The 26,679-nt window shown below is 38.2% G+C and overlaps 5 protein-coding genes across 8 annotated transcripts; 1 reads left to right on the top strand and 4 right to left on the bottom strand.

The window, feature by feature from the left end:
* Nucleotides 1-1,619: 1,619 nt before the first annotated feature.
* Nucleotides 1,620-4,484, bottom strand: LOC110043063 (ras-related protein Rab-9A-like). Its single transcript, XM_020748471.2, has one exon. It carries the CDS (start codon nucleotides 4,359-4,361, stop codon nucleotides 3,744-3,746), a length of 618 nt encoding a protein of 205 aa, XP_020604130.1. The 5' UTR covers nucleotides 4,362-4,484; the 3' UTR covers nucleotides 1,620-3,743.
* A 1,968-nt stretch (nucleotides 4,485-6,452) lies between these two features.
* LOC110043053 (protein THEM6-like) lies at nucleotides 6,453-9,953 on the bottom strand. Its single transcript, XM_020748455.2, has 2 exons — nucleotides 7,940-9,953; nucleotides 6,453-6,958 (listed from the first exon to the last, which is right to left on the bottom strand). The coding sequence occupies exons 1-2, from the start codon at nucleotides 8,206-8,208 to the stop codon at nucleotides 6,547-6,549; spliced, it is 681 nt and encodes a 226-aa protein (XP_020604114.1). The 5' UTR covers nucleotides 8,209-9,953; the 3' UTR covers nucleotides 6,453-6,546.
* A 90-nt stretch (nucleotides 9,954-10,043) lies between these two features.
* On the bottom strand, nucleotides 10,044-12,659 carry LOC110043055 (DNA-directed RNA polymerases I and III subunit RPAC2-like). Of its 2 annotated transcripts, none has more exons than XM_020748461.2 (5): nucleotides 12,532-12,659; nucleotides 12,321-12,421; nucleotides 12,098-12,174; nucleotides 11,190-11,269; nucleotides 10,044-10,569 (listed from the first exon to the last, which is right to left on the bottom strand). In XM_020748461.2, exons 1-5 carry the CDS (start codon nucleotides 12,592-12,594, stop codon nucleotides 10,501-10,503), a joined length of 390 nt encoding a protein of 129 aa, XP_020604120.1. In that variant the 5' UTR covers nucleotides 12,595-12,659; the 3' UTR covers nucleotides 10,044-10,500. The 2 variants fall into 2 exon arrangements, with proteins under 2 accessions (XP_020604120.1, XP_020604121.1); XM_020748462.2 differs by lacking the exon at nucleotides 10,044-10,569 and adding an exon at nucleotides 10,576-10,782.
* LOC110043054 (vesicle-associated membrane protein 7-like) lies at nucleotides 12,646-20,070 on the top strand. 2 transcript variants are annotated; one of them, XM_020748458.2, is made up of 9 exons: nucleotides 12,646-12,747; nucleotides 13,148-13,302; nucleotides 14,319-14,376; nucleotides 14,531-14,580; nucleotides 14,764-14,851; nucleotides 15,444-15,537; nucleotides 15,756-15,823; nucleotides 16,950-17,042; nucleotides 17,832-20,070. In XM_020748458.2, the coding sequence occupies exons 2-9, from the start codon at nucleotides 13,157-13,159 to the stop codon at nucleotides 17,910-17,912; spliced, it is 678 nt and encodes a 225-aa protein (XP_020604117.1). In that variant the 5' UTR covers nucleotides 12,646-12,747; nucleotides 13,148-13,156; the 3' UTR covers nucleotides 17,913-20,070. The 2 variants fall into 2 exon arrangements, with proteins under 2 accessions (XP_020604117.1, XP_020604118.1); XM_020748459.2 differs by lacking the exon at nucleotides 12,646-12,747 and adding an exon at nucleotides 12,879-13,050.
* Nucleotides 20,071-21,131: 1,061 nt separating this feature from the next.
* LOC110043065 (cyclic GMP-AMP synthase-like receptor) lies at nucleotides 21,132-26,442 on the bottom strand. 2 transcript variants are annotated; one of them, XM_020748473.2, is made up of 5 exons: nucleotides 25,757-26,442; nucleotides 25,464-25,530; nucleotides 23,844-24,525; nucleotides 23,006-23,205; nucleotides 21,132-22,520 (listed from the first exon to the last, which is right to left on the bottom strand). In XM_020748473.2, exons 3-5 carry the CDS (start codon nucleotides 24,488-24,490, stop codon nucleotides 21,586-21,588), a joined length of 1,782 nt encoding a protein of 593 aa, XP_020604132.2. In that variant the 5' UTR covers nucleotides 24,491-24,525; nucleotides 25,464-25,530; nucleotides 25,757-26,442; the 3' UTR covers nucleotides 21,132-21,585. The 2 variants fall into 2 exon arrangements, with proteins under 2 accessions (XP_020604132.2, XP_089130361.1); XM_089274235.1 differs by having other exon boundaries at nucleotides 25,464-26,442.
* Nucleotides 26,443-26,679: the final 237 nt, after the last annotated feature.

The following is a 26,679-nucleotide window of genomic DNA, read 5'->3' as shown; positions in this document are numbered from 1 at the left end:
AATGATAATGTGGAGTGTCACTGAAAAGATAGCTAGACAAGAGCAACGTGAAAATTTTGAAAGAAGGCCAGAAACAACATCTCTTACACTCCTTGCAGTTCATACCCCATGTTTCCTCCCCCACTGAAAAGTAAGTTAGAAACCACAATGTTTTAGCAAGAGGAAGCAAATGCACCATATCATTGTCACTCAGACCCCTTCACCAGAATGAGACTCTATAACCCTAGCCCTGCAGTTGAAGAACAATTGACACCAAATCAGTGTTAAAACCATCAGCATGAGGAGTTTTGAAAAGCTTTGATTAACTTCATCTTCAGCCCCCTTAACCCCCCCTCCCCTCCCTGCACCCCATCACAAAGCACTGGAAGGGGTAATGTCTTTTAGACCCAGTCACCTTATTCTGGAGTTCAATACACTAATCACACAGCTGTCACATTCCCCAGAGGCAGTTAAAGAATACATCAATACCTAACCTGTGGAAGGTCATTAAATTCTGAGGGGTTAGGCAATCTCAAAAGCCAAAATTTTCATAACGATTGAAGATATTGGAATTTCTAGTGGAGTGGAGTAAGGAAGGGATATTTTCCTGAACAGTATTTTTTATAATCCACATCTTTCAGCATAACAAAAACATGCATTTTTAGTCAGTAGAGGTCTGCTGTCATTTTTAATCAGATTCCAATAATTTCTAAATAATAAGCGCTCAGTGGATTAGTTATTTTCAGGAGGACATATTTATACAGCCTGTAGTCATGTATTTCCATCGTGTATCAGAAATGTGATGTAAAAAGGAAAAGAAAAACATGCAGGTTACACACAGCCAGGAACTAAGTCCATTGATGGCAGTCTAAGAACATTTGATCTTCTCTTCAGATGTATCATTCAGCACCAAGGTGAATATCAGATCTAAGTTTGCTCATCCACGATTAAAATTAATAGGGGATCTTCCTCTTCTAAAATATTGTTTTTCAACTCTAATGTTTCCTGGAGTTCTAAAACATTAGTAAACATAGAAACTGAGGGGAAAAGTAAAAGATATTAACATTACACTAAAAAACTCCACTGAATAGTTATGCCTAAAATCAAGATTTGTGCTTATCCTCTAAGCCTAGGGGAGAGAGGGGGTACACTAGAAAGTTCTATATGGAGAGGTTCTGCCTCAAGGTTCAACCCCTTGTAAACCATTTTGACAGAAAAGATACCCTTTTTGCACACCTTTCATTAAAAAATGGTACTCTTTTCACATACTTTGATAACGAGCCTGTATTATCAAAACTTGCCAAAAAAGGAAGCTTGTCACTTTCACATTGTGCCTAAAAAATGAAATGATACAGCCATACGGTGTGTCTGTTTGAAACATTTTAACAAAAGTCCCTTTTAAATAACTAAATGACAGATTTCCCTAGCTTTTTGTATACCTCAACTTGTGAAATCCCTACCCTTTTATAAATCTGAAGCCTGAAACAGGCACCCCTCTCAGACAGAGCCGCCCCAAATAGGCCATTATAGGGAGTACCCCCCTTCCCCCTTGCCCAGGCCTATAAGTGGATAAGCTTTATTTAACTATAACAACCAGGCCCACAAGATCTCAAAGGTGCAAGAGAAGAGATTCAAACTAATACAAATGAACAAAATCCACTGCTCATATTTTTAACATCCACATGTAACTTCAGTGCAAATGTTACCAACACTATAAAACAACACATTCCGTTGTTACTTTTGTCAATTATTGCTGCTAAATTACTGTCAATCTATGTCAATTACTATGTTGACTGCCATCATTAAACATCAACCTACAAACATATTACTAAACAATATTTCATCCTAAGAAAAAAAAAATCATTCAGACATCTTCTCTACATAATAATAATAACTTTACTATAATAATAAACAACATTTTCCTATAATAAAAACATTATATAACATTTTATGGCTTATTGGTCATGGAGAACTCACAACTCATACACAGAGAAAGTTCATTTGAAATAATCTTGGTAACCAGTTTACTTTGGACTTCAATAGAAAAATCATGAACCACAACCGTCAGAATATGGGAAGTCTCATTCAACTGATAGCAACTGCTCCAGCTGCAGTATTTCAAGACTATAACTTACAGTTGTACAACATCTAATCAGTATTAGTATAAATCTACTAGTGTTCTATCACGAATGCCATTCTCTGATTGGCTACGCTACTCACTATCAATTCTGTTGGAGATAGTGGGTAGCATGCTAGTGTGCCCTAGTTAACAAAGTGACAGCCGCTTCTTGACGTTTTCGAAGTGTTTGTGAAGAGGATTTAGATCAAGTTTTGAATGACGAGTAGATTTATGCCAAAACAATTAGATTATTTGCTTTCGATTTCTATCGCGTGATAGAAATCTCAAGCTCATAATCTAATTGCTTATTAGTATCACCCAACTAGTGGACTAATACAAAGCCTGCATTTTAGTTGCCTATGCTACTAGAGGACTATTAGTAGTAGTCCTCGAGTAGTGAAATTGGCACAATAGAGCGTGACGCTTTTCTTCGTTTTATTCCCAAATAAATATTTCTTCAACTTGCATTTGCTAACTTTATTATTGCCTTTTCTGTCCGACTAGTTGGCTGATACTAAAACAATTAGACCCTTCGCCCTCAAGGGCTACGAGTCAATAGCCTATGAGTCTTTGCCTCATGGGCTATTGATCTGTAGCCCGCAAGGGCTACGGGTCTAATTGTTAATTAGTATGTACTCATGCTGCATATATAATAATGGTATATTTATTGGTGAAGTAGGCTTTTCTAGTAGTCTGCTAAATATAAATATTGATATTGGTTAGTGTATATGTAGGTTAATATTCTATAATCCAGTTGGGAAACAAGTGATTCCCTTGCCTTATTCATAGTTTGAAAATCAATAGAAAATTTAAGAAAAGTAAATTCATTCATAGCCTAGCACCTCTCACATTGTGCAAAAATGAGAGGGTTGGTCTGTGTCAAGCTGTCGAATCATGTTAATCACCTAGTCTATTGTTTAGCTGGAGTTGAGCAGTTTTCAGTTTATAGTTTCTACTGCGGTATCTGACCTTAACTTTCATGGCAAATTCATTGAAATCTCCTTTTTTGATTATTTCTTCACTTCCAAACTAGCTTTATTTAATCCAATAGCTGTTCTTCCTGGAGAGGATATCTGGCAAATCTGGTACTGTTTTATAATCTGATTGCTTACTGAACAACATAATTTTACCGTTTGCATCCAGATGATGTTAACTTTGACGCAAGTTTATAACCATTACTCTGACTAACAAGAGTGTACAGGTCTTCATGTCTGCAGTCTCCTTGCTCTCCAGTTTGTCTGAATACCACTCAAGTTAGCCTGTTTATGGCTAATTCTCAATAAATACAATGGATTTCACTCGTATCCATGATTGCTTCATTTTGCCCAATTTGACTGTTTCGGTTTTGGTTTCCTCTGGGTGGTTTTAGAGCTTTTGCTCATTCCAGTTATTTCATCTCAGTGGTTTTTTTTTTTTTTTTGCCCCTTTGGCCCTCTAATTATTACTCTCATCTCATGATGAAATCAGTGATGTGATAAACTAGCACAGGTGCTGCTTCTTGTACCAGTATCTAAAATTAATTATATGACAACTTCAAAATGATATTTCCACCAGTGGTACAAAGAACACAACATGCCCCCCCTCTCCCTCCTTGCACCTCCTCACAAGAAAAAGACTAAGTAAAACAAAAATTCAAATGAACCGATTATTCGCAGCAACCTGAATTTTCTCTCTGAGTGACTTTAGCTAAATTTACTCCTTCAGTAGCAGAGAAATCACTTTTGACTTTGATTTGCTCTAATTCGTTGAGTCTCTTTACAGCTGCATTGAAGGCAACATCAACATTCGTTGCATCTTTAGCGCTGGTTTCATAGTAAGGTATTCCACCGATCTCCTTGCAGAAGTGATGTGCTTCTTCTTGTGATACAGCTCTCTCGTTAACGTCAATCTTGTTTCCCAAAAGAATGAAAGGAAAGTTGTCCTTTTCACGAACGTCGGCGTAATACAGAAATTCTTTCCGCCACATTGCCAAGTTCTTGAAGCTCTCAACATCGTCCACGGCATAGACCAGCAAACACAAGTCTGATCCCCGATAAAATGGTGTCCTTAGGCTTTTAAATCTTTCCTGACCAGCTGTATCCCAAATCTGTAAGGTATACGATTGTCCTTCGACAGTAACGTCCTTGTTTAGGAACTCCACACCGATTGTGTGAAAAGACTGGCTGTCGAACTTACCACTCACAAATCGGTTCATCAGCGAAGATTTGCCCACACCACCATCGCCAAGCAATACAACTTTTAAAAACGTTGACTTGCTGGACATTCTATCCTTCCTGCACACCAACTCCTTGATCAAACAAATCAATCACATATACTTTTTGGACCAACACCAACTTCAGCAAATGTAACTACGTTTCACCTTTGCTTCGTTACGTCACGTGATGGAGCGGATAGATTGTGTGCTGTACGAAATGTGTCATGGGACTGTCGTCAATGTAAAATTGATGGGAAGGGTGGGTTGGTCAGGGTTAATTTTAAGTTCTAATTAACTAAACAAATTTCTTCGTCACAGGAAGATAAAAAATATTAATAACTATTTTACTAAGAGATACTTGGTAACTATTACTCCTGGCAATTTTAGAAGCAGTGGTGGAATGCCTAAAAAAATGTCAGTAAAGGTGACCTTTAACACTTTTTATTTCAGTACAAAGTACTGTTGCAGCTCCTCTGTTATTATATTTCCATCATGCTATTTAGACAGGAAACCACCAGTAAGCAAAATAGGCTGTCTCCGGCCTCTGTTTCATTTCCATACTAACCAGCCTTTTAAGAAAAAGGCTTTTCTCCTGGTACTCTATAAAATTTAAAACTGTTCAGAACGTTTTGGGGGACAAAGTGTGCAGTACAACCAGACATGTTACAAAATAATATTATCTTTGATAAATAGCTCTTATAGACTCTCTGTGTTACAGGCTACAGAATATTGCCGCAGATATGCCAGCCGTCCGGGTTGATCAGGAGTCTCCTGTTCTTTTGTCATTTTTGATGGTCTCCTGATGAAGACCTGAAGTCTCCTGGTTTTTCTGGAAAAAATATGGACTGGAAAAAATTATTAAATAATGGTTTTAAAAGTTTGTTTTCACCCAAAAATGAAAAATTATATGCAGGCTTACAAATCACTTTTGTGTGAGTTGGCTGGCCTCGCCTTTATGAGACATATTTCCTTTTAGATAAGCAAAAATAGCAGTGTATAAAGCAGGAAAAGATGTTGATGGAGATTAAATAATGATGTCTCATGACCATTTTTAACAAATCTCCAGTTTTTTGCATAATTGTCAGGTTACTTTTCATCTGCCACCAGACTTTTCACTCTTGATGGTTGGCAGGTATGTCGCTGTGATTCTCGACACAGCAAATCTCTCTTAACTTCCTTTAATAATAATTATTGATATTTTCACAAACCAAATATATTGAGAATGATCTCTGATCCCCATGGATACATTTCAAGACATTTTATTTTTATTTATAGTTGTTTATAACTATTGTTATATAGTTGAATAAAATTAGTTGTCAAATTTAAAGGTGATTATCAACAAATGTATGAAATAAATAAACAATTTTTCAAAAAATGTATACACTTCAAATCTCTATCAAAATGAAAGTGTCTAAAATTTGGAAAGGCATCCTAACCTTTACAAAGGAAATTTACATATGTTAAAATCCATATTAAATAGTTTTAGTAACAATAAACTAACTGGTGTGGCTGAATAGATGTGGTTTGCACAATGACCTTATTTGACTAAAAGTACTAGAATCCTTCATTAATTTTTCTCATGGCAATTGAGACAAATGTTATCTAAACCTTGTTGTGGTTTAAAACAATTAAATAGCAATAGAGGATAAAAATGGATTCTGGTAACATTACAGCTGTAGTCAAGAAGAGGGCCAAGAACCAAGGGATCATGTGTACCAAAGGCATCCGCAGTCGAGTGTCAGTCGATACCCTTGATCAACCCTCGTTCTGCATCTTGATAGATGTTCAAAAATAAGATCTTGATTGCTGCTCAGCTAACATCTCAATCAATACTCAGTCAACACTCGATCAACATCTCAGTTGACAGTCAGTTGAGGGTCGACTAATTTCACAGACACACCATTGAGTGGCAATTGATATATATGAGTCAGGCAACACTCAACCAACCATCAAGCAGCCGTCAATTGAGATATCAATAGAGTGTTGGTCTAGTGTTGACTAAGTATCAATTGAGATGTTGACTGAGTGTTGATTGAGTTGTTGATAGAGAATGGATTGACTCCAAGGGTGTCAATCAATACCCGACCACGGAGGCCTACACATGATCTGGACCTAGTAAGCTGGTGAACTACGGTGGAATGCCCTTTGTCCCCCCCCCCCCCCCCCCCCAGTACAAAGAGGAATAAGTTCAAATATACTATTGCAAGGGTGTCCACTGGAATATCAACTCCAGGTGACTTTTCATAGGAGGTAATTATGAAGCATTTTTCATCATAGCACTTGATGCACTGTTGTATTGTATCCATAGATGCAAGTCATGTGACAAGATAGGACTCTGCATATTCCATCCACTTAATAGTTGCACCAGTTCACGTGGCGAAACAAATCTTTCCTTTTTATTTGCCTGAATCACTGTATTCTTTGTCAGAACAATAGCATGAACAAAGCCATCTTCTGTAATAAATCTCTGCTCTAAGTAAAATGCACTTTCATCCCAGGCCAAGACTCTAGTTCTTAGAATCACTTTTTGAAAAAGTTCCAATGATCTGCGATAACGCACAGTGGAGGCAGCTATCGTCACACCACAATTGCTTTTTCTCATCACATGCATCATCCCACTAGAGATCCAAAACTTAATTCTCCCAAAGTCACATTCACGGAGATACCTGTGAGTGGTCAACAAAAGGAATAATTTCCTTAACTATGGTAAGACAGCCAGGGAAATAACACAGTTTCCTACCACAAGCAAATGAAAATGTGCCTGGGAAGCAACAGATGAGATCAAACTGGAATGACAGATTAGCCATGCTTGTGACTAGCCCCCCTGCCGAGGGAGGGGGGTACTACCATGATATAAAAAGGACAGAGGTGCTTGTCATACCTTTTAGGGGTTAAAAACACGGTTTTAGCACCTCTCAGGGTGTTCACCCTCAAAAGGTTCACAGCAGGAGCTTTTGCAGTACCTTTTAGGGTATTGAACTGAAAAAGATGTTACAGAAGATAATGTGTCATTTTAGAATTGACATCTCTTAGGGGTGAAAAACATTTCAAGCCACTCCAACAAAACAGGATCTTGGTATATCTTAGGGGTTCTTTTCAAAATTTTCAACAAGCACCCCAGTCCTTTTTATATGCCTCCCAACCCCCCTGGTGTGTGGTGTGTAACATCATGTGTTCCTGCAGGCTTTCAAATTGTGGGTCCAAGACTAGCCAGAATTAGCAGAAGAACAGTAAAATCAAACAGAGTACAGGAAGAAAATCTCCCTTTGCCTATAAATATTACATCTTTTGGCCAAACCGTTAACCCTAGATGTTCTATGCAACTCATAAAAGATTAGGAAGGTAAAACTTAAAAAAGTTTATTATGGAGTCTTTTTATTTAATATTTACAATTTAACAGTATTTGTTACTGCAGTTTTCAAATTATGTTTTATATTAAATGATTTCTTGTTACTGTGGACACATCCAGTCAAAATCCACTGCAACCTGATTGTCATGAGGTAATTCACTTTCCATTCAAGTAATTTTGTAATACACATCCCCATGGCCCATGACATATTATTTATTAATGAGAGACAATTTTAGAAGCAATTTTCCACGTCTTTTCCCTTGCATTAAATCAGCCAATCTTAATGGCTAAAACTCACCTAGCATTATTCATGTGAAGGTTAAGATCCATATCTGACGGAAGAACAATGAAGATTGACTCAGAAACATCAAGGAAATTATGGTTTGATCCTCTACTGAAAATAACCTTCTTCAAAACAATCCATGTGACACGAAGACTCCAGTTCACGTCAAAGAACATATAAAGAAGAGGAACTACAAGGCCATAAACACCTAACAGTCGTCTCAACAGCACGGCTGTCAAAACTATGGCTACAAAGACCAAAATAAGATTCTTTGCACGTCCCATGGCTAATGTTACCGTTCTAAAATTACTGATTTGCTTGTGAGTTTTGTGCCAGGAGCGCACTGTTGGCTTGAGAAAGACTGGGAATGAATACCCAAACACCACCCAAGTTGTACCCACAGGACCGGTAAGCGTAATGTGAAAGTTTCTATGGAGACAAGCATTCTGCGAGCAGAGCCTCTTTTTCGCACGGAAAGCATATGCACCGCCAAAAAAAGGTTCTGCTAATAGGGTGGGAGATTAGAGCTGAACAAATTAGTTGATGTATGATAAATCAACTGAAAAATCTTGTGGTGTTAAAAATTATGAGATAATTGATTTTTTCTGTTTAAAACCACATGATGAAATTTAAAGTGTTTTTTTTTTTGCTCATAGAAAAGACAATGTTTAAAAAGTTCATTGTATTTAGGTCTCAAATTTTGAAATCTGCATAAATTGTATTTTTGGTAAAAATACAAGGTCTTGATGGTTGGGTCCAAGAAGGTCTTCACCTCTGGCGAGTTTCCATGTGAGCACGTGACGTGCATATTTTAAGTGAGGCCGATATAATGAAAATGAGGCCAGAGCCCTAGAAACACTCTTCTTCCTGTTTTACGCAGTACACCCAGCATGTACACAGGACAACAAACATATGTTACTTGAGTTCAATTTCAGTTCCTATCTCCATTCAGTTGTCAAAAAAACTGTTTACTTTATGTAAACTACCAGTTTGTAGTTCTTGTCTTTTTTGTGTTGATGCAACATTGTTTTCCAAAAAGTAAGTCCATGGAGATGCTTTGCTGTCAAAATTTTTTTCATACTTTTAACAGTGTCGGTGTTAATTAGCCTGCTACAGATCCCTGGGGAGACATGACCATAATGTGAATACAGTGACACTCATGTGGTTCCCCTCTCTGCCAATTTAGCTTGCAAAACATGTACAAAATGGGGGAGAAGGGAAGGGGGAGTTAGGGGAGGGAGAGTGGGGATGGAAGGAAGGGGAATGAAAGAGGAGAGACTGAGTTTTCCCCGTCTCCAAACCCTTCCCTGTTTATGCACATAATGCAGGCTATACCTGTTGAGAAAAGAAAGTATCACATGTTCATTTCTACAGTTTTTAGTCTCGCATCAAGAGAAACACAATAGCAGAAACCAAATTCTAAAGCACCATCTCTTTCAATTAGTTCACTTACTTTGGACGAATACATACCAATATTCAATGTACAGGGTTTGTACCCTTTTTCAGAAACAAATTTCCCGGACTTTTCCAGGACTTTTCCAGGACCCAGATTGATTTTTCCAGGACTCTAAAATTCATATTAACCCTTTCACTCCCATTATCTTAATGTTGATTCTCCTTACTGTCTGCCATACATTTCATGTTTTTTTACTTGAGTTTAACATATTTCCAGAATTTTCCAGGACCAGTAGCCCTTTTCCAGGTCTTTCCAATCCTGGAAAATGCCACAATAAAATTCCAGGACTTTCGAGGTTTTCCAGGACCCGTACGAACCCTGAATGCACATCCCAAATGGTTCCAACATGAAGTGGCACACTCCAAAACATGTAGTAGGCTCCTGCCCCCTCAAACATAGCAGATCTTGAAACTCCCACTGTCTCAGTGAGAAACCCATTTTGCTGCAATATTTTTTACCTTAAACAATTCTAATTGGGGGGGAGGGGGGGTTCCTTGAGTGCTTAACATGGCAAGAGCTAAGTACAGACTAAAATATGCAACTGGATCAAACATGGAAATTTGACACCAAAGGCATCTTACCACATGGGAATGACTAAATTCAAATGTATCCCATGTGAACAAAATACAGTAAACGATAGCTAATGCTGGGCAATGTAATTAATTTGCTTGGTTTGTTTTTAATTGATTCTCCTTTATTTATTTATTCATTTATTTTTGGTAGCTATTTTACAAATCACTTGCGTGCTTGTTACCCCTGTTACCCTTGCAATAAAACATTTCCCTCAAGTTTACCTCAGGAAACTCTGAAAATCTCAAGAAAACAAAACCCAATTGTTGGAAACAGTTGGATAGTTTTACCATCGGCAAAGTTGGCAACAAAACAGTCTGGCACTGTTTATCAAATACCATGAAACAAACTGCTGTGTTGTTGTTGTTGTTCTTATAAACTTTGAAAAGTTGGCGCCACTGAAAGAAAATAAAAACTCAGTTGAATTTCAGCTTGCACTAAGTACTCTAAAACTCAGTCACTTCAGAGATGATTCTGTTTCAAGCCAATCTTGGACCTTTTTTATCTTGTGATAAGTTTTCTCATTAATCTGTAATTCTGCTGACTGTTGTCACTCATCAGCAGCTGACATGTCAAAATCACCATTTTGTTGAGCTTCTTTATATTCTTCAACTGCTGTCTGTGGTAAAATAAGAGAAATCAAAGTTTTTCAACAAAATTTCTCACATAATTACCTGCACTAACTCCTTAGTTGTTAATTAAGACTTCTCCCTCAAACTTGATTTCAACCTTGGGTTTTAAAAAACCCCTCCAATGTCTTTCCCTGAGGTGGGTATGGACATTTCCTCAATCAACCATGCCACATCATTCATTCTTAGTACCAACTGTCAAACTAAAAAGGTTATTTCATCAATGTAACAGTCGCTAGTTGATAACTGTTGCTTCAGGCTTATCAACAGTCCACTTCAGTTGATTATGTCTTCTGATAAAACCAAAAGAAGAAATATGTACAAATGTATTCATCCTAAAGGCCAAAAGCCATCTACATATACATGCCAAATTAACTTTTAAACATGTGGGTAGGGGTGGCCGAATTGTTTAGGGTCCTGGATTCTGTGGTTTGAAATAATCCTCTATCCTGTGACTCAATGCATCCTGAGTTCAACTCCTTGGCTGTGCTTTGTAAACAGCAGCTAACCAATACAAGACTTCCATCAGATGGGAACCTTCACAAGTTTAAGCACAGTAGTGCTAAATCCATTAATTTACATGGTAATTGTTTATTTGTTTGTGGCCAACCTCAAATGTAGCCAGCATGTGTTCGCACATTGCAGTGAGTTCTGATAAACCTCTTCTCAACACATCTATAGCAGGAGTACCTTGACAAATCAGAACTATTAATTAGTGTAAGAATGTATTATTACTCCCTGGTAACTTAAAAGGCCCTAGTCAGCCACACCTTTGTTTTTGTTTACATGCAAGAGTTTGGCTATTATATTACTTGAAGCATGTCGAAATGAAGTAAATCACTGTCAAACTACTAACGATAATTAAACATACTTTCAGGAACACTTCACTTCCAGTAAAGCAATAAGATTTCACTTCACCATGCAATATCAATAATTTCAATGGCATCAAAAATGACAGAGGCTGACTATTTTAATCTGGTGAAAAAAAAAAATACTCCAAACACAATTTTGAAAGATTGATGAAGATGGTTGATGATGCTGTTCAGTAGTGTGGTACCTTCAGGTTGAAACAGAAACAGATTAACAGATAAATTGGCTAAAATACTACTTCACCCTGGATAATATACTTGCATTTGTAGAACTTTCAATGTTTACTCCCCTAGGGCGTCACTCCCATACATAAAGGACGGGGGTGCTCGTCATACTTTTAAGGGATCAAAAAAGCACTTTTGGTGCCTCTTAGGGCGTTTATCCTCAAAACATCCAAGGCAGGAGCTTTAGTGGTACCTTCTAGGGTATTGAGCCAAAAAAATATGACAGGAGATAATGTGTTGTTTTAGAATTGCTACCTCTTAGGGGTGAAAAAAAAACAAGCCACAGCCACTAAACAGGATCTTGGTACCTCTTAGGGGATCTTTTAAAAATTTCCGACAAGCACCGCCGTCCGTTTTATATGGGAATCCACCCACCCACCCACCCACCCCCACTGGGGTTTACTCTGCTGTGCTGGCATCTTACCATTTGTTTGGATCCGAAGATTGATTTTGTTCTCTGATGGATGAGGAATACTGTACCCACAGAATACTACATCAGGACTTCAACAAATAAAAACAAATATCAACATTAATTTTCAAAACGTATTTGTTTGCGGATCTTTGCATAAGAACATATTTATATCATTAAACAAAGTGAACAACTTCTCCCGGCCCCAAATTAAAATGTGTAAAACTATTTGTCATACTTTTTCATGATGATATATCTCAGCGAGTTTCCGAGAGTGTGATCCTCCTCGTGCAGAACAAATGTAGCACACGTTTCGTCGTCTTCGCTACCTGTCGGCATCTGGAACGAGAAAACGATCGACCAAATACAGGTTGTAATCCACGAAAACCACCCAGAGATAACTACCGTTACAAATTTCACATATTGATTTCATGAACATCGCCACCTACCACTTCCAACCGGCGTCCTTTTTCTACCGTTCCTGCTTCTTCAGGTTCGTCGCGGGCCGCCATGTTGGTTTGCTAATGCGATTAAATGGGACAGCGGCCTAACTTCTCTCCCAGGCTCTTTGCATAAACGGCAATGACGTCATTTCAGTTGGTAAATGGCGTAGATTGGAACTATTTCCAAGAAAGAAAAGCTCAATTTTGAAGGAAAAACGAAAGGTTGGACCTACATTAACTAGGAGACGCATTCTTATTGTCTTAAATTATATTTCTAGTTATTTTCATACCATTAATTAGGGGTATAAGATCTGTCTCTACAAGCATGTTGCAAGCCAGGCCAGGTTTGATGACTGTAAGACTTCAGCTAGTTAGAGCTTATTTCTTTCTTTAGCGACAAAGGAAGATGACAAAATACGCTGCAAACGAGATTTAATAGACACGGGGTCCTGTTTTTTAAAGGAAAGATGATTCTATCCACCAGATGAATCACTATCTTGTAAATAAGTGTTAACACGTCACCCGGTAGATAGTGGTTTATGCATCATAACAGAGTCTGTTTAACATAGAACTCTGATAATTAAGCTTAATTATTTAAAATGTTATAATTTTTATTTTTAAGGAAGGAGACATGCCGATCCTTTACAGTGTTGTAGCTAGAGGAACAACAGTTCTAGCCAAGTTTGCCTCTTGTGCTGGCAATTTTGCAGAGGTTACAGAACAAATTTTGAGTCGAATTCCACCAGAGAATTCCAAACTCACTTATACCCAGGGGAGGTATGCCATAGTTGCCATAATTTAAGAAATAGAAAACATTTCCTGTGTTTCTTTTGAGTCTAAGTATAAACCTAATAACTAATAGCTTTCTATCATGAATACCATTCTCTTATTAGCTATGCTAGTTACTCTCCATTTAAACAATAGAGTGTTTCTGTCCAGGAACTTTTGGCTGATAGTTCCCTTGCAGAAATTTGATGTTCTTAAAACAAATATCTGCCCGAGAAGCAGAGCTTCAAGGGCAAATGTGCTAGTTTTAAGAACATCCAATTTGCAGGGGATAACTACCAGACCGATAGTTCTGAGACATAAACACTCTATAATTTGTTGTTATTGTTCACTACTAAACATATATGTCAACATGTACAATTATGTAGCACTCACATAAGCTTTCAAATTTTATAAGTTCATTCAAACATGCAACGATTCATTGTAATGGTTTTTTTATGGTGTTTTATAACAGTCTGCTATGATTCTTGTATGATCATATTGTTGATGTACATTTTGGAAGGCCTCAATGCATATGGAAACTAACTGATGAGCGAGCTAACTTTGTGTTGGCTTATGAAACAGAGCTATATTAAACTCCATATGTACTCAACACATTTCATCGTATGATCTATTGTATGTCTACTTGTAAGATGCCATTTTGTTAACTACAAAAGAATAAATATGGGTTATTGACCAAGTGTGACGTCAAGATGGCTGGATGTTGGCCAAGTTCTTTCTTTGCGTGTTTATGGACCAAGACGGAGTTGAGGTCCATAAACTCGCAAAAAAAGAATGAGGCCAACATCCAGCCATCTTGACTGAATAAGCTTGGTCAATAAAGAATTCATTATATGGCTTTCGGGGAAATTTTTCTTCCAGGACACAGCGGGTAGTCCCAAGCGGGCAAGATTGCTCCATCCTGCCCGTTGGATAGCCAATTACAGTGCAGGATTTGATTCATCTTGCCCGCTCACAGAGCTAGCCATATAATAAAAGCTCTTACTAATACCTTCTCAATTTGGCAGCTACTTGTTTCATTACATATCTGAAGACAGGATTGTCTACCTCTGCATTACAGATGACGTAAGACCATAAACATAGTTCAAATCTGATTTTTCTGCCTTTGTGAATAGTTAGATCTAGCGAGAGCTTTGAATTCACTTCAAAATATTGAAATATAGTAACCATTATTTTAAAAAAAGTTGTTCTGTTTTCTTTTCTTTTCTTTTTTTTAAAGGATTTCGAAAGGTCAAAAGCCTTTATGTACCTAACAGAGATTAAGAAACGGTAAGCTGCAAGAGTATAATAACTTTTTATAATTTTTCTTATTATGGAAATTTCTTGTGTATTGTTTTTGTAAATGTTACTTTAATTCACACTTATTCATCCTCTTAACATTAACAATTTAACTAGTTTTATATTTTAGCATTCAAGATTGGATAAATAATCAGTTTTATTTTCAATTGACAGTTTTCAAAGTGCATATCATGGCCGAGCTCAGACGGCTCTGCCTTATGCAATGAACAGTGAATTTTCAAGGGTTTTGTCAGCTGAAATGGTATGTATAGTTTGCATCTTGATTATAGTGCATTAGTCACAGAATCAAAATAGCCTGCTTGTCATTTAGCCAGGGTATTTTGGTCAGAATTCCACCTCTAAAAATTAACTTAGGTCTATTCCTAACATTGCATAGCTGATCACTCACCATCATATCAGGCATGAGACTTTTTTCGGCCAAACAACATGTGTTTAATATTTACACTACTGTCATTGATCCTCAGGAAGTGCCTCACATATTTGCTACAGACAGAATCTTTTCATCCTTTCTTGGATCTAGACCAATTGTTCTACTTAGCTACTCATCAAAATTACAGGGACAAAGCAGAAGAGGGGCTGGTAGAGCTACAGCCCTACCACTGTTTTGCTTGGGTTGATTTTTTAGGGCATGCAAATGCATGATAAATGGTGAAAAAGTGACCTCTAATGCTTGTTTGCTCTGGCCAGGTTTTTTAACCCTACCACTTTAAAATAGTCTCTGCAGTCCCCGAATCAACAAAAATATTATATAAATCCCAGTTCTTAAACCTCAGCAATCCTGTCATAGAAATCTTATTGGTCAAGCACTAACTGTTCCCATGTTGTTCAAACAGAAACACTTTTCAGACACTGGAAATCAATCAGATAACTTATCCAAGGTACAAGGAGAACTAGATGAACTCAAGGGAATCATGGTGAAAAATATTGGTAAGTGCTTGATTTTTTGTTCGTCCCATTTTGAAGAAACTGGTATTATTTCAAGGCACTGATCTCAATCATTTTCATTTGTTTTTCTTCCATACACTGACAGTGGAAAACTGCAGAAAATCATTTTGAGAAAAGTGTTTAATTTCTAGTTGACACAAAAGTACCTGTGGCATGTGTAGGAAAATACAATAAAACTTCAGTGTCTTTTTTTACAACAGACACCATTGCACAAAGAGGAGAACGTTTAGAACTCTTGATTGACAAAGCAGAAGACCTAAATACCACTGTAAGTTTTCAGTCAGTAGTGATAAGTAATGTGAAGTATATATGAAATAATTCATATATGATTTGCAGTTGTAGATGAAAGTGAAGAATGATCATCGCAGTAAATTTTCCAATTTAAGCAATTGGAAAGAAGAAGCCTGAAAAAAAAAGAAAAAAGGGTTTCAACAGGTTTCGAACCCGTGACCTCCGCGATACCGGTGCGATGCTCTACCAACTGAGCTATGAACCCACACATTGGGAGCGAGGTCAATTAATTGAGTTCATATCTTCCCGTGAGGAGTGAAATGATGTGAAGTTTATATGAAATAATTCATATATGAACTGCGGTAGTAGATGAAAGTGAAGAATGATCATCGCAGTTAATTTTCCAATTTAAGCAATTGGAAAGAAGAAGCCTGAAAAAAAAAGAAAAAAGGGCTTCAACGGGTTTCGAACCCATGACCTCCGCGATACCGGTGCGATGCTCTACCAACTGAGCTATGAAGCCACACATTGGGAGCGAGGTCAATTAATTGAGTTCATATCTTCCCGTGAGGAGTGAAATGATGTGAAGTATATATGAAATAATTCATATATGAACTGCAGTTGTAGATGAAAGTGAAGAATGATCATCACAGTAAAATTTTCCAATTTAAGCAATTGGAAAGAAGAATATCTCAGTTGGTAGAGCATCGCACCGGTATCGCGGAGGTCACGGGTTCAAATCCCGTTGAAGCCCTGATTGGTTTTTTCAGTCTTCTTCTTTCCAATTGTTTAAATTGGAAAATTTACTGCAATGATCATTCTTCACTTTCAGTGATAAGTAATGTTATAAACTGATGGTGACTACCAGCTTGGTACAACCATTAGAAGTTTCTTGTAACCAAGCTCATTGTCTATTAATTCATCAGCCTCATTGTAAGTCCTGTCTCTATATGCACCCCACTGCATTGTTATGGTGTGGTAGAAGATCATAGCAGAGAATGAACTTCACTGCTTGATATTCATAATACATCTTGATCTTCCTCTCGCAGTAATTAAACCTCTGAGTTTAGGATAGAATCAGTCATCATTTGACTCATGTTTTGTCTTTGGTGGCAGTGACACTGATTACGTAATTAAATATGTTGTTCTTTTTGACTTCCCAGTCCCTCACTTTCAAGAAATCCAGCAAAGGTCTAGCCAGAGCCATGTGGTGGAAAAACGTCAAAATCACCATTATACTTGTCATTGTTATCATAGTAAGTGCATTATTACAGGCTTTTTTAGTGTGGTATGTTGCTAGTCTGTAAAATCTGAATTGTTTTAAAACATGCTCTTTAGTTTCTTAGCCAGTGTCTCAGACAGTACTATCACCCCACCACAAGAATCACCAGGAGCCCATCATTAGGAGTGTACAACTACCCCATATTCCTGTCATGGTGTTTTCAGAGACTGATCTATTTTTAGTTTAAATTTACCACAAATTCAGACCCCCACAAGCTCCTCAGTGACCAATCACAAACACTGACTTAATTTTTATCTGGCGCCATCATTTCACTGGAAGATTAAAAAGAAAACCAGCCATTTTTTCCTTACCGATGTGCACTGATGTAGACCGGAACTGACAAAAAATGCCTAAAAATAGACTGGTCTGTAAAAAATGCTGTGACATAGGCTTAATATGGGAGTTGCACGCTCCTAGTGATATGCTCCTGTTATCACTGACTATTCTCCTGAGTTTGATACCAGTCAATTCCAGGTGATCTTAACATTTGTCAGGTTGCCACAATGAGGCACTGGTACCCAAGTTAGCCTGTTCCAGGCTCTCAGTTGTTGGGGAGAAAAGATGACGAGTGAGAGATAAAACGGGGGAGCACTAAGGTCCTTCCTCTCCTCAGTCTCCCCTCCTTTGTTTGCTCACTCACCTCTTTTTTCACTCATCCCCAACTACCAAGAGCCTGGAACAGACCAGTACCCATGTATAGTCCTGCATCTCCCACTGAAGATGTTCAAATATTGAAGTAACTGACATCAATTTTATTTTACAGGTGGTTCTCTACTTAATTGTGTCAGCAGCCTGCAGTGGATTAGACTGGGGTGGATGTATACACAAAGAAAAAAAAGATTAATAAGTCCAGACATTTAGCATGATTTAGGAAGGAATGAATGAATTCTGATTACACTTTAGTATTAAAGTTAAAATGAGTTTTATTCAAACAATGATGTGTGTGCCAATGTGAAGCAAACTCTAGGTACGAATCCTTACAGCTTTCGTAATATTGTTAGCTGTCAAATAAGTGAGATGCAACCAGTGCAAACTCACTGTTTTGGCAAAGGCCACCAATATTTTGGGTGTATAATGCCCAAAATTGATTGAAAAATACTTTTTCCTTTCAATATCAATAGAATGTCAGGCTGACATGTGGTGAGATAGAGTACGAGTAGTCTCTCTTTCAGACCAAGCGAAAGAAGGACTACTTGTAGTCTATTGGTGAGAATACTGAAAATCATAAAGGGGGGATATTGTCTTGATTTACTGTAAATCCTCGAATTAGCGCCCGGGGCACTTATTTCAAATTTAGGAGAAGATGGGGGGACGCGTATTCGAGGGGGGCTCTTATTCGAGGTGGTGCACTTATTTAATTTTTCCTAAATGGTGGCCTGACATGATCAAATTTTTTTAATATATCAACTGCGCGTAAACAACAGCATACGCTGTTTATCAAGATAAAAAGCTGATCCTAAAGTTTAAATCGCGGCACCATTAGTACTTAACGTGTTCACAAACTGAAACAATGTACAAATCTAATACTACTCGACAAAAACTATACATCCTTTGTTGTCTCAGTACTTGTTCACAAAATGGGGTGAGGAAAGGGGGTGCTTATTTTAAATTTAGGCCGATAGGAGAGGCGCTTATTCAAAGGGGGCACTTATTTGAAAGGGAGGCGTTACCGGTGATTCGAGGATTTATGGTACTTATTTATTCTCCAAAGTAGTAGTGAAGCACATGTAAGGTGAATAGATATTTTGAGCTTGAAGGGATTAGAAAACAAGTTCCTGATTTAGGAGAATAAGGAGTAGATTTATAATAGTAATTGGACGGAGTGAAATGGAGTGAATTGGAGGTAATCGCACTAATAATTTGAAAATCAGATGAATGCGAAGTGCAAGGCCGATTTGAAATTACGAGCACAATTACTCCCTAAATTGTACATCTCAAGGTCCAATTACTATTTAATCGTATCTAAAACAAATTTCGGAATAAAAAATGTCTTTTGAGAACTTGTTTTGAGCAAAAAAGTTTGTAGCGCTTTTTGTAAGTTTTAAAAACTGTAGGGATCATTGAGAGAGAAGCCATTAACGAGGCACACATAATTGACGTGCAAATTACACAGGTGTCCAGTTATAAAAAGTTCAAATTGGATACCTGTAATTGGACACCCACATGATCGCACGCTGATTATGTGACAAATAGGTGCGAGGAGAACCAATCACAATCAAGAATTTCGTTTTAGATATGATTAAGAATTTGAGGGTTTTCCCAGAAAGAACTAGGTAGCAGTTCATTACTAAAAAGTATGTTTGTAAGCAGAAGGGCTATTAGATATACATAAACTGGTAAATGGATAGATTTGTGGTGGAATATTATTTTTACCCAAATGTTGTTTCATCAACAATTGTTTCCCAGAATCTTTCTATTTCATGCTCGTTGAGTATTTGGAAGTTCAGTGCTCTGTAGAAACAGTTATTTAGTTCCTTTTGCATTGCAGTACAGAGATTGATGCTTACAATTAAAAGTATCTTTGTGGAAGTTATACTAGTAACTAAGGCAGGAAAAACCAGGGGCCCTTTTCTCAAAGGTTCCGAAAAGTTTTTGCACCCAGAAAGCCATAGCAAAATCTCAAACCTTTTGATTACAGAGCTGTGTTATTAATATGACCAGGAGTTCCCTTCATACAAGAAGTTTCAGGTGTATACACCTCTCTCTTTTTAGATACAGATGAACTAAAAATGGCTTTGCAGGCCCAAAAAGTTTTCAGGGCTTTCAAGAAATGGGCCCCAGGGGTGTGAATGAATTCGAACTGCACCCAAAAACTTCTGGTACTGTTTAGGGCTTCCATTAATATAGGAGTAACTCTCCCTGTAAAGTTCAAAAAAACATTCAAATATATCACTTACTTGAAATGATTAAGGTTAATTTCTAAAATAATTAGAGTTATCTTCCTAGCAGGTGAGATACTCTGCAGCACTTGAAAGTATTAAAGTACCTTTTGGACAGAAACATTTAAGGTTGCTTTGTTTATTGTGTATTTTATACCATCAATCTCATACAGAGAGTTTTCATGTTATGTGGTTGAAGACGAGACAGTCGTTTCTATTTGAAAACTTATCAAAAGGAAGTCCTTAAAAGGATTAACATTTTTTTTAAAGACAAGGAAGCTGTCGAACCGATTGTAATTGTTATAAAAACCTGAATCATTGGATAATGCAATTCGATTCAAATATTTTTTGCAACACGTACGGGTTTGGAAATTGAGGAAGTTGGGAAATATTCAGTCACATGACGCATTTAGACCAATCGCACGCGAGCAAAAATATTTTATTGTGAGAGGTATTACACCATGCTCCACAAACATGGTGAGCGTACAAACACTTTTTGTTTTTGGTTTTTTTTGTTTGTTTGTTTGTTTGGTTGTCTTATTTTTTTGGGGAGGGGGTGTTTTTATTTATGTTTCATCTTAGTTTTCTATATTTTGGGGGCGTTTTTAATAAAATAATAATTCCACTCGCACATGTTGGATACGAGATGATTATAGCACACCCAGCTCGACGTGTGCCTCGTTGGCTATCTATCATCTCTTACAAGCCATCAAATGTTTTCTCTCGCGCACAATTGACCTAAACGTGTCACGTGACCAAATATGCCCCCAGATAAAACTGGGGAATATCTGAGAGATATTTCCCAGTTTTCAAAATATTTGAAGGATGATAAACACAATGGCTTCCATTTGGCGCAAAAATAAGCTCGGATATTTGTCCGCGGACATCATGAAGCTTATTGTTTATATATCCAACGCGCGTTCGTGGAATAATTGTTAGTAGTATCATCCAACTAGTGGACTAATGCAAATCCTGCATTTTAATTGGCTACGCTACTAGAGGACTATTAGTAATAGTCCTCGAGTAGCGAAATACGTGCAATCGAGCGTGATGCTTTCTTTCGTTTTATTCCCAAATAAATGTTTCTTCACCTTGCATTTGCTAACTTTATTATTGCCTTTTCTGTCCGACTAGTTGGGTGATACTAAGACAATTAGACCCTTCGCCCTCAAGGGCCACGGGTCTGGGACAACTGTCAGTTAGGTGTTTATGAGGGCCTGTCTAAATACTTTTATGAGGTACTTGATACGCCTACGTTTAACGGAGAGTAAATTTTTCATGCATTTTTGCACTCCTGAGTAGATTTGAACTAATAAAGGAAACCTGAGGATTTTTTGTAGAAACCAAAAGGTTATGAGCAAAATTACTCATTTACTGAAATAAAATATTTTTAACACCTGATCAGACTTTTTTCCTCAAAGCTCGTCTATTCTAGTCCAAAGTCGCTCTTTGACCGTTATTTCGCTTCTTCCGATTGTATGTTACCCGCTGCGAAAGCCGATCTCGGAAAGCGAAAATTCAGTCTGACGCTCAAAACTTGACTGCGAACAGCACGAGGTACAGGAGCGCTTCGAAGCGGGACTACCTTTAATCGCGAACCTCACCGCAAAGGACTTTGATTGAGAAAGTCTTCCAAGTTCACAGTTCAAAAAAATGTAGTTTTTCCAGGAAGGCTTTTGGATTTTGTACAAGTTCATTAAGATAACGTGTTAGTTTACCAGCAACGTCCATTCTCTCGGCCTCTGACATCTCTGAAAGTAGACTTTGGCGATTTATGAAAAAGTGTCGTAAAGAATCTCGTTCCAAACGATCGATCAAATTTTGAAAAAACCGCACCACACTCTCTCCTAAATTACTATCGTCATGTTTTGCTCGAGGATGCTCGCTACGGTAGTGGAGGAAAAGATTCTTGAAATGAAATGATGTTAACGGTTTCAGAGTCGATTTCTTGGCCGAGTAGATTGCCTTGGCGATCCTATAAAATTTCTTGTCAGATGACGCTGACTTCAGGAGCGATTTTTCTGCCTCTGAAAATGAAATTCGCCAGAACAAGTGCGAATCTGTCGACGTTCGTTCCTTATCTGGACAGGGTTTCGCCACTAAATGGAATTTGGGCTCTTTCATCTTGATTTGTTCCACCTCTCTTGTGGAAGGCCACGCCCTGCTTGTTGAACCCCACCCTTTTGCACAACTCGGCCATTCTGAGACCTCAACACTGAGCACGAGATCGAGGTCAATTTTTCCATCAATTGTCAACGTAACTGCAGGGCCATGTTGTTTTATTTTCGAAATCCGTCTTCTCTGTGGCGACATCCTTACAGCGAGCTGTATCAACTCGTAGAAATGCCTCACTAGTTTCTCAGGTGACAGAAACTTTCCATCTCTGGAGAGGAAATTCCCCCAACGTGCTCTTCCTCCAGGGATGCAATCGTTAAACACAAGTTTTGCGAAACCCGGATGATCTCGGCAGTATTCTTTGACCTTGAAGAAGCGCCTGATCAAGTGTGCTTCAAACACAAGCATGACGTCGAATTCTTCAGGACTTGAAACCCTGAGCTTTTCGTAGTAGCTTCCTGGAATGAACAAGACGATTACGACGACGATTACAACGAAATGATTTTCACATTCCGGTCCATTTATCATTTTGCAGTGATTTGAACGATTCACCTCAGTGAAAATTTCCGTCAAAGAACAAAGTTACTCTAAAAAATCTGTTTGTCGCTATTGTCCATATGAACAACAGAAATAAAAAGTAAAATCTAAATTTTTTGTCTTGACGAGACTTTTGTCTTTTACAGTAAAGTACATTTTTAACCTCAAAGAAGTCCCATCAAGACAAAAATCTCTGTTTTATTTTATATTCTATGATGAGGTAAACGTTTCAGACATCTATTGGAACTACAAAAGCTCTTAGTCTTAGTAAATTGCAAAATTAACACAATTAGTTATGAAAACCTCCAGGACATGTCACCGGTAAGTTAGAGAAAAACACACAATTTGTTTAGTATAACAGCTAAATGGTTTTATGGAAACCTCTCGCGGAAACTCTTAAACTTACCTGTATTTAATTGCTTCAGTGAGAATATCTCATCTTGCTTGTGTATGTTCTCCAGAATCATTGAAAGAAGACTATTGACAACTTCTGAGTTTCGACAGATTTCTTCCTGAGGTAGCGAAACCTTCCCTCTGAAAAATCTCAAAAGTGGTGAGTTCAAGGCGTTCAGAGTGTCAAGATCCCATGTCGATACTCGCCTGCTTCTAAAAGAAATAAATGTGAGAATAAACTTAAACAACTCGTTCATAAGTCCCTGACTCGTGCTTTCAATTATACCAAAGATGCCCGAAAAATCGGTCGGAAGTTAAATGGAAAGGTCTGTTTCGGTTTCTTCCGATAGGAATCAGATTCGGGAGCACCTCTGGAGGTGGTCCACTTATTTCGGTCGAAATATTCCAACCGAAATTCGCCCTTCCATTTTTGACAAACCGCTTCATTGCCCTTCTTCTCTTCACTTATGTAAGGAATTCGGAAAAAGAGTAAAAAATGGCAAGAGCCATTCCATTTGGTTGGCCCGGTTTAATCGGAAAATGTCGTTCCATTTTCCTCGGGTATTCCCACTGATGTCTGACCGGTCGGTTTGGCATCCTACTTCGCATCCTACCTCGCGACTGGTCAAACCTTTTGTACGGCCTCATGAAGAGACCAAAAGGGAGAGAATGACACGACTCCTCAGAGAAAAGTTATTATTTCTAAGACTACCATTCAATTCTTCGTTAACTGTTGATCACGAATGTGAAAGGAAGAGCAGTACGCAGGAATATACACATGTACGCAGTGCGGGCCTATCAGTATGAAACATGGCGAACTTACTCCGGGTTTAATATTTCTGGTCCCATACCTATTTTCAGGAGTAGCACAACTAGCAACAGGTCTCTTTGTTGTTGGTCGTGGACACAGAACCCTTGAAGTAGTATTTCTTGGGTAGTTATGTCGGAGAGGAATGCACATTGGCTCATGATTTCTCGCAGCAACTTCGCGCGAAGTAGTTCCATTCTGTGCAGGAGTACTTGAGGACTTGGTTGGCTGTTCCCTTTGAATACGTGAAAGTTGTTTAGGAACTTCAGCTATGACTTGAGTTCGAGAAAGTTTTGGAGTTGTTTCACTCCTTGGTGTTCGAGGATGCCGTGGTTTCCAGTGGGTTTGTGCTTGCTTTTGGCAGTCGGGAATCTTCTTTCTCTGTGATGTGACTTGTGGCTGAGGGTGATGGCCTAACATCGTAGGATCGTGTTTAACTTGAGTTCGAGAACGTGGGGGTCTCACTTCACCGACTGGGATTTTTGTACAATGGACAGTCTCCTTTCTCGGCGCAGGTGCCATCTCGTCTTCTTTGAATTCCACTTTTCTACCACCCGTTTTACGACCACTACTGTTCACAGTTTCACATTGCGGTCGCCTGGGTCTGTGAACTTTTGAACTAACAAGTTTCACTCTCTGCTTCTTGGCGCTTGGATCAAGCAGCTTCCTCGCTGAATACGCAGTGGACATTTCCAAGAGATTTCGACATGCAATGCCGGAGCAACCTGCAATGAGAAGGAACTTGTCGATGTGTCCTTGACAACCCAACGAAGTCCAGCCGAGTTCGATATACAAAAGCTACACTTAACGTTAGGGTTTTTCCCGGACACTCCTTTTTGCATGTCATACACCAGGAAAATCGGAAGTTGTACTATTTTCTACCATAAACTTCACTCCAACTGAAGAGATAATAAAAATACTTGATTTGTGCTATTTTTGGAATGAAATATGCCGGTTCGGTTTATATTCAATATAAATATGACATTTTACGGAGTGCAAAACGGAAGTGGTAAAACAATCTTCTCGGAATACTGTAGACAAACTTCCGGTAACTTGTAAGTTTTGAGCAATCGAGAAACTTCTACCCGGCTTTTTTTCAAATTTTCTTTCAGTCAGCAAAGAGAAGACATGTAATGAATCGTCTAAATCGTAGTCTCTTGTCTCAATCCAGAAGGATTGTTACCGGGGATAATTTTCGTAAGTATAGAATTCGTAGTTTTGTCATAAATTAATCCGTCACCTGCGAGAAAACTCAGTGGCCCGTGGACGATGTGAAAAGTGAGTTTTGTACATTTGTCGCGCTCCTGTCCTTTAAATAAACTTTGGAGGGGAAAAGCTTTCTTAACTTTTGGAGTTCAAGAAAGTTTTGGTTTTCATACACTGTCCGAGGAAAATATCACAAGAACGACAGAATTATTAAAGCAGCGAAGGTAAATTATCGAGACTTCTTGTTTTATGTTAGTGTCTTATCACAACTTACTGTGATCCAATCATACAAATTTCTACCTGATTACAACGTAAATGACTAAAGAAAAATTCCTCCCATGTTTTAGACCACACGCAGTACAAGCTATTTTCTTTTTACATCATGTCAGGTTTGCAATCATCAACTATTGAACTAAATTACAATAGAGAAATACTCAAAACGAACAAGAATATTTACCTGTCGAGCTACACAAATTTGACTCGTCCAGTCCTCAAGCTATTCACTGACTTCCATGAGGGAACGACTGAGGTTAGAAAATGAAAGAGGGGAATAAAACAAAGCGGTCGGAAACAAACGAGGAATCGTTTACAATATGCATAATCCATTATATTGTCATTTCTAAACAAGAAACCAATATTTGAAGTTTGATTTTCACGAAAGACGCGAAAATGAAACGAGGCACGAGAAGCCCGCGGTCAATGAAAGAGAAAGAAGTAATTGAAAAATATGAGAAGGAAAATTTGTAATACCTTTTCAGGAGGGGAAAAAACTCGTCTTCAACTTATGATGTCGCCCGGCTAGCTAGTTCACGAACGAAAAGTCCCTGCCAAAATGAGGTCAACAGACGCAGGTTTCCAATGCTTCCTTTCTATACCCACATACGTATTTTGTCCCTCTCCCATGACTAACGGTTATCCAAGTTACAATGGCTACCTAGCAAAAGTGTTTTAAACTGATGGGTACTTTCGATTCAGCGAAGGCAGATGGAAACTTTCCCCTCCCCCGCTATGCAACAAAATATCGCTAGAATAGGCAATCACTGAATCACATTTGTGCATTTAAAGCAGAACTAGAAAAATTTTAAAACTGAAACAGGTCGTGTTTTGGCCAGACTTTTTGTGGAGCGGGGGCGGGGGAGGGAGTGCTCAGCGCCTAAATACGCCTTCCTTTGCTTGCTCAATGGAAACTTTCCCTCTTTCAACTTCCTTTCGACCTGATAATCTGTTCTCTCCTTGTCTCTGGGCGACGATCCATGCCTTCTTGGTAACCGAGTGTAGCGAAAGTTCGAGTGTAGCGAAAGTTCGGCACGCAATGATTATCAACTGAAAGGACTCATAACGTATGTACGTCTGTATGTATGTATGTATAATATAATACAGATGACATTGACAAATCTGTTGCCCGTATTAAATCAAATGCCGTCCTGATAAAAAAAAAAAAACTCTTATATGATGAGAGTTTAATTTATACTTCGTGCTGGGCAAAATGTCCAATATAAACCCAGATATTAATATTCATTGTGTAATATCGAGACCTTTGCACGCATTGTATGACCTTAACGAAATTGAAAAGACCTAGGCGCTAAAGCAATAACGATCTTTCTTCCAACGAAACACGACCGTAAATAAAGTAGCAAACAAAAGATACAAACACACTGAGCGGGCGTACGCGT

Source organism: Orbicella faveolata, unplaced genomic scaffold, assembly GCF_042242905.1.
Source record: "Orbicella faveolata isolate gen_17 unplaced genomic scaffold, um_ofav_v1 contig_35, whole genome shotgun sequence".
NCBI lineage: Eukaryota > Metazoa > Cnidaria > Anthozoa > Scleractinia > Merulinidae > Orbicella > Orbicella faveolata.
The sequence above is the reverse complement of the archived record's forward strand: the minus strand, read 5'-3'. Positions and strand labels throughout refer to the sequence as shown.